General features: G+C 59.8%; 1 protein-coding gene across 4 annotated transcripts in view; it reads right to left on the reverse strand.

Annotated features, from left to right (window-relative positions):
- The window catches only part of PRDM11 (PR/SET domain 11), a 48,972-nt gene extending 42,188 nt beyond the window's left edge, over positions 1–6,784 (reverse strand). For 2 of the 4 annotated variants that reach the window (XM_040495367.1, XM_040495365.1), the window contains exons 1-4: positions 6,553–6,784; positions 5,815–5,939; positions 5,340–5,443; positions 4,481–4,743 (exon numbers count right to left, since the gene is read on the reverse strand). In XM_040495367.1, coding sequence (XP_040351301.1) covers positions 4,481–4,743; positions 5,340–5,443; positions 5,815–5,933 — 486 coding nt within the window. In that variant the 5' untranslated portion in view covers positions 5,934–5,939; positions 6,553–6,784. Of the gene's footprint in view, positions 1–4,480; positions 4,744–5,339; positions 5,445–5,814; positions 5,940–6,552 lie in introns of those variants that run through there. The other 2 variants (XM_040495368.1, XM_040495366.1) reach the window with 2 other exon arrangements.
- Between the last annotated feature and the right edge of the window lie 6 nt (positions 6,785–6,790).

Below are 6,790 nucleotides of genomic sequence, written 5' to 3' on the forward strand. Positions count from 1 at the left end.
ACGTTTATTTATTTTTGGGACAGAGAGAGACAGAGCATGAACGGGGGAGGGGCAGAGAGAGAGGGAGCCACAGAATCGGAAACAGGCTCCAGGCTCCGAGCCATCAGCCCAGAGCCTGATGCGGGGCTCGAACTCACGGACCGCGAGATCGTGACCTAGCTGAAGTCGGACACCCAACCGGCTGCGCCACCCAGGCGCCCCAGGTCCTGCTTTCTTGAGCCATTTTGCACGTCTGTTCTCTCCAAGCCTTCGACACCTCTCACCTCGCTGGATCACAAAGCCTCCGCATGGCCCCGCGGCCTCCAACCACTCCCTCCCCGCACCCATCCATATGCCACAGCTCGAGGCTCCCAGGCCTTAGGAACATCCAAGGGAGCAACACTGCTGGCCCCTGGTCCCTGAGCTGCAGGCCACGCCCACTCCTGACTGCTAGAGCTGGTCCAAGACAAGCCTGCAAACTCCAGGGCTGCCTCTTCTTCCCCCTTTTCTCCACACCCTGGACCCAGGCGAGGCCACAAACCTGGGGAAGCTGCCTCCTTTAGAGACTCTAAGCACCATCGTTGCTCACAGGCGGCCAGACTTCTGAAAACAAGCCAGCCCCCCTTGCTGGCTCCGTCTCCTCACTTCCCACTCACGCCTCGGGCCCCAGCAGCGTGGCTTCTGCCGTGAAACTGCCTGTGCCCAGCACACGAAGACCCCCGTGCTGCCCGAACACAGCGGCTCTCAGGCCTCACGCTTCCCTGCAGCCCTGTCCCCCGCCGCCTGTCCCTTCCCGGGGCCTCAGCTGCGTCCGTTTACACGCTTGGTGTCCCCTACACCCAGGCCTCTGTCCTCGGCTGACCCCTGTGCGTCGGTGCGCCCCAGGATGGCTCACCTGAGCACCTCATCACGGGCGTCTCCGGCTCGACTCACCGCCCCCCCCCCCACCCCGAACTCACCTTCGCCGCTCCCCCGTCTCAGGCCAGCTCTCTCCACAGCTCCGCACGTGTTAGCAGACGTCCCCCAGACACTGCACCCAGTTCCTAGCGCTGCTTCACAAACTGCCACGACACGGTGGTTCTCGAACACCACACGTTTATTATCTCACGGTTCCAGAGGTCACAGGTCCTAAGATCGAGGCGTCGGCAGCGGGCTGAGCTCCTTCTGGAGGCTTGAGGGAAGAATCTACTTCCTTGCCTTCTGTAGCTTCTAGAAGCTGTCTGCAGTCCCTTGGCTCCTGGCTCCTTCTTCTATCTTCAAGGCCAGCAGGATAACATCTTCCAATCTTGTCTTTCTGACTCTGACTCTCCTGCCTCCCTCCCATAAAAATGCTTGTAATTCCACGAGGCCCACCCCGATAAACCAAGATAATCTCCCCACCTCAAGCGCCTTAATTGAATTACGCCTGGAAAGTCCCTTTTGGCCTCTAAAATGACATCCGTACAGGATCCGGGGATGAGGATGCGGCCATCTTGAGGGGGCCGTTACTTGGCCTACTATACTCACTTCCCTCCGTCTGCTCCGAGCCTCTAGGCTACCCCTCCAGTGACAGAAGACATGTTGACCCATCGCCCCTCCAGATGCAACGTCTCCATCTGAACGTTCTCGGGCGATAGGAGAGCTTGTCCATCACGCCTCACCTCTGCTCGATATTCAACCGTCTCTTCAGGGGGACCCTCCCACCAGGGTTTTCCAAGACGTTCACGTCTCTCTCTTAACAAAGTCCCCCGCCCCCCTCCCCCCCCCCCCCGTGCCTGCCGGCAGCCAACCCTCGTATCTCCCGTCTCTCTTCCACTTGTCTTATCTCTAATCAAGCTTCTAAGAAGTGCCTAGGCTGGCCACCCGGCCTCTCACAAGGTTCCCTTCGGGTGGTGCTCTGACGGGGCTTCTCCACCACAGCACTCTGGACCCCCGAGACCAGATCGCTCTTTGTTGTAGGAGGCTGTCTTCTGCATTACGAAAGGTTTAGCAGCACCCCTGACCCCTACCTTCTAGATGCCAGGAGCATAGCCCCCATCCCAAGCTGTGACGGCCCAAAATGTGTCCAGACGTTACCAAATGCCCTCCGGGTGGGGGGCGGCGGGGAGGGCAGGGAGGAAGGGAGCAAACCGCCCCAGGTCGGGAACCTCGGTCTTGGAGTACCAGGTCTTGCTAAAGTGGCCGGTGACTTCCCTGGCACTAAGCCCAGTGGACCATCTCAAGTCCTTCTCTTGCCTGGCTTCTCAGAAACACTTGACCCCGTTGACCGTTCTGGCCTTCCCGCCTCTCAGGGTGCACTTCCTCAGTCTCCCTTGCAAGGATCGTGCTCCCCTTCCGGACGGCTGAACCACCGAAGTTCCTCAAAGCTCATTCTAGGCCCTCTCCGCCTCTCGTCCATCGGTTCTCCTTGGGGGCGGCCCTCCGCACTCCCAGCCCCGCTGATACCTGTGTGCAGGTGGTTCGGGAAGTGACATCTCCGAATCTCCTTTCCAAGCTCCGAACCCGTATCGCTAACTGCCTAGTCGCCATGGCCACTGGGTGCCTTGATGTCACTCCAAAGTCATCGAGTCTAAAACTGCCTCTTGCCCTCCACCCGGGCCCCGCCTATATTCCAGTTCTCAAGAGACGGACACCTTCCCGACCTGCTGAGAGCAGGACACTGAAGGGCTCGTTTTCGCCAATTCCCTCTCCCTTACTTAGGCCAATCAATCAACTTCCAAGTCAACCCCGCTCATCTCCGAAATGAATAGTTCACAAACGAGTTCACCCTTTCTTCATGTCGCTGCCCCACCCTAACCCAAGCCTCCACCATCCCCGACTCAGACAATGATCCATTCGTGACCCATGCCCCCTGCTCCCAATCTGTTCTCCAGCCTGCAGCCAAAGTCACCCTTTCAAAACATAAATAAACTTCTCATTGTTCTTAAAATAAAGAACAAAAGTCCCAATTTGGCTCAGCGGGCCCTACACATCCAAGACCGTCTCCCCCTCCAGGCCCCCGTGTTCGCTCCACTCCGGGCACAATGACCTAGTTGCGCAAACATGCCATACTCTCGCCCGCCACAGGGCCTTTACACATGCTGTCCTGTTCATCTGGTGGGCATTCTCTTTCTTCAATCACACCTCAACTATCAGGAAGCCTTCCTTGACCTCTGGCCACATCACTTCCTCTGGTTGTTCCCTTCTCTCCTAGCCTCACTGCCTCTTCATCCCCTGAGCCATAATTTTACATTTATTTACCTTATTATTTGATTCATTCCGGCTTCCCCACAATAAGCTCCATGAGGGCAGAACTGATGTCTGATCTGGCCCATCACTGTATCCCTGAGGCCCGTTCAGGGCTTAGCACAAACGAGACCCACGAGAAACCTGCAACCTGACCTAACCATTCTGTAACGCCTCTGCCCGACAATCTTCAGAGGTTCCCATGGCCCGCAGAAGGAGCATGCGCTTACCCTGGCTTATGAAATGTAGGGTGATCTGGCCCCTGACTCCCTCTCCTGCTGATTTCCTGCCACTCTGCCTGTCAGGCTCACTGCTGTCGCCACACGGACCTGCCAGATGCGTCTCTCGCTCAGCCGACCTGTGTGAATACAGCATCCTCCCACCCGCCTTCCACTAACTACTACTCATGCTTCAAGTCTCAAGCTAGAGGAAATCCCGCCCAAACCCCTCGAGTAGGCCAACAACAACAATAATAACAGCTGATATTCACTGCATGCTTCCTAAAGGCAGGCGCGGTCCTAAGAACTCTATAGTATTGACCCATCGTGTCGCACCGTCAACTATGATTATTCTGTTACAGGACAGGCACAGAGAAGTGAAATGATTCATCCAAGGTCACACCAGATAGGAAATAGCAAAGCTGGCTGGCGTAATGAACTTGGGCTCCAGGCCCCAAATCCATCAGCACCGTGAACTCCACCGTCTCCCTCCCTCTGCAACTAGAATGTCTCATCTTCCCTCCTTCAGTAGCAATGATCACATGTGCCCGTACCTGTTCGATCCCTGTCCCTCCCCCACCAGACCGGCCACTCCCCGAGGGCAGGGACCACGTTGCCTCGGGCACCCGGTCCAGCCCCTGGCATCACTGCTTTTTTAGCTGAATGTCGTGCTCTGCATTCCCACAGCCCCCAGACCCAAGTCACCCACTCCGGAGGAGGGCTTGAGGTGAACCCTTGGTCCATTTCACAGAACGGTCTACCAGACCCACACATGAAGAATCATGAGAAAATCACCCTGAATTCTCTCCGGCTGGCTGGTCCCACGGGCTCCCTAGAGCCCTACCACTGATTCTGCGGACTACCGCCTGACGGGCTCCTTAGCATGGCCCTCGGCCACCAAGGAGCACAACCACTCAGCCAGGGCCAGGGGGTAGCAAGATCCATCATGCACACGTCCCGGAGTGATGGCAGAAAAAAAAGCCCTTGGGCCTGGCTGGGCCAGCGTATGGCTCCCCCTGCTGGCTTCCTTCCATGTTCATTAGCACCCTCTCCCAGTGCACAGCCCAGGGGACACTCACCAGCCACGAGAAGAAGCCAGCCGATTTGTCCTGGGTGGAGATCTGCCCCTCATAGGGGCCGAAGATGTGACCCTTGGGGATGACCTCATTTATGCATCGCACGTCATTCTCCCCACTGGCTTCCTTGACCACCTCCATGCCCTGTGGGATGGTGAGGGCAGCCCTGTCTGGGATGCCCACGGGCACCGGCGTGTCGGACACAAACACTGGGGGACCGTGGTTCGGACACTCATCCACAAAGTACTCCTGGCAGGACTCGCAGACTGAAGGGGCGGAAAGAGCGAAGAGAGCCTCAGTTGCTGCAGGGAGGCAGGACCTCCATGGCAGAGGCTGAGGGGCTGATGGGAAGCCCACCCTGAGGACGGCACAGGGCCGTGAAAAGCCCACCGCAGGGGACTCGGGAGTCCCGGCCCTGGCTCCGCCCCAGCCAGCCACGGGGGGGGGGGCCCCAGAGTCTTCAGCGGTAATAACCCATTCCCCTCCCCGGGGGCTCAAAGGACACGCCTGCCAGTGCGCAGGAAGCCAGTAGCTCCCTTTGTATCAAGTTTCAAGCACAGCTTTGGAGTCAGATGGGTCTGGGTTTGAACTGCAACCATGCCTCTGTGGCCTGTGGGACCCGAGGCAGGGTGCTTAACCCTCACCAAGCCCTGGGGTCCTCACCTGGAAAATGGGACCCGTAACAGCCACCTCAGTGGTTAATGGTGAGGCTAAACTGAATCCGGGACCCGTGTCTGATACGTGACAGGCGAACGCCTATGGTCAGTTACGGCTGCAAACTCCCTAAGCAGAGCTGGGGTGGAGGGTGGGAGTCGGGGGGGGAGGGAGGAGCAACCCAGGAACAGCCTCGAACTCCACTTACACCAGAAGTCCACTTGCTGGAAGCTTTTGGGCATGATGAGCTCACGCTTCCCCTTCAGTTTCTTGGGCTCCACTTCCATGGACGAGGGGTCTGGTCTCCTAGAGCTGGCCAGACCAGGGGCCAGTGGAGAAAGCAAAGAAGCCATCAGAGAGCGGGAGGCTGGGGGGCAGAGAAGCCGTGGACCTGGCCAGGAGGCCACGGGGATGCGGGATGGGCCGAGGAACCCCTGCCAGGCTGCCCATTCAGTGCAGGGACAGCGAAAAGGTAGGATCTGAGACCTGGACCCAGCCAGGCCTTCTAGGGTCCCTGCTTGCGTGCCTTCTAGAGCCTGCGCTCTCCCCTCTGCTCCAAGGAGCTGCCCAGAGCAGGCTCAGGAAGGTGGGCCAGGAGTGGGAACTCTTCCCCAGGGCCTCCAACCAACCCAGCCCAACGACTCCCCACTTCTCCCTCTCCTGTCCCCACACCAGGGCCTCACCAGGGCTGGCCATACTCCTGGTCGCGGAGTGGGGAGCAGACCTCTGTCTTCACCACGGTCACCATATCCCCCACGGCCGCCTTGGTCTGCGCCAGGCACTCCTTCATGTTCTCAGTCATTCTGTCCTGGGGACGCGAAGGCGGGACCAGCACAGGAAGAAGATCAAAGAGACAGGGGAAGAAGGGTGAGTGTCACAGAGGGCAAGCGGGGGGTCCCGTGGAGTCTGGTTACCCTCCCTGCCATCCCCAGAGGAAGCGCTGGAGAACACAGACAACAAAAACAGCTGTAGCTCGGCCAAGAGGAAATGCCATTTCTATCCCGGGCTGGTCCTGGGGAGGACTGGAGCCACCAGCCCCATGGGGTCAGAGGACGAGGGGCAGCTCAGGCCGGGGGAGGGCAGGACTGGAGAGCGCAGCCCGGACCCCAAGGCCAAGGGGCAGAGGGGATGGGGAATCCACAGGAAGGAGCCTCCGCACAAAAGTCTGCACTGGGGGGCAGGGGAGGGATCGACTCAAGTCCAGCTGGGGCCAAGCGGGGCTGGAGGATGAACCGGGCCCCCAGCGCCTGGCTGTGCGGCCCCTCACCCCGAGGCTGCCAGGTGAATGCAGCCAGGCCCGCTTTGCCAGCTCAGAGCAGGTACAGGCGGGGCCTGGGGGTCCCGGTGTGGGTCGGCGAGCCAGCCCTGACTCCGAGCCCCACCCGCTCTCTCCAGGGAAGTCGCCCCAGCCCGCCGCTTACCGCCCTCCTCCTCCACCACCGCGCCGGGCTTCAGCCCCTCCCTCGGCACCCCTGGGTCCTCATGCCAAGCCCGGGGACACTCTTCGGGCCAGGGCGGTGCGCGGCTCAGGCTGGGACCGCGCTCGCGGCCCGGGACTGGGCAAGCGGCGTGTGTGACTCACTACCCGGGGCCCCGCTGGCCACACCCCTGCTCCTCCGCTAATCAGCCCCCTGCTCCCCACCGGGGCCCCAAAGCCGG

The sequence above is a fragment of the Herpailurus yagouaroundi genome, unplaced genomic scaffold, assembly GCF_014898765.1.
Source record: "Herpailurus yagouaroundi ecotype Mexico unplaced genomic scaffold, PumYag 187, whole genome shotgun sequence".
Lineage (NCBI taxonomy): Eukaryota > Metazoa > Chordata > Mammalia > Carnivora > Felidae > Herpailurus > Herpailurus yagouaroundi.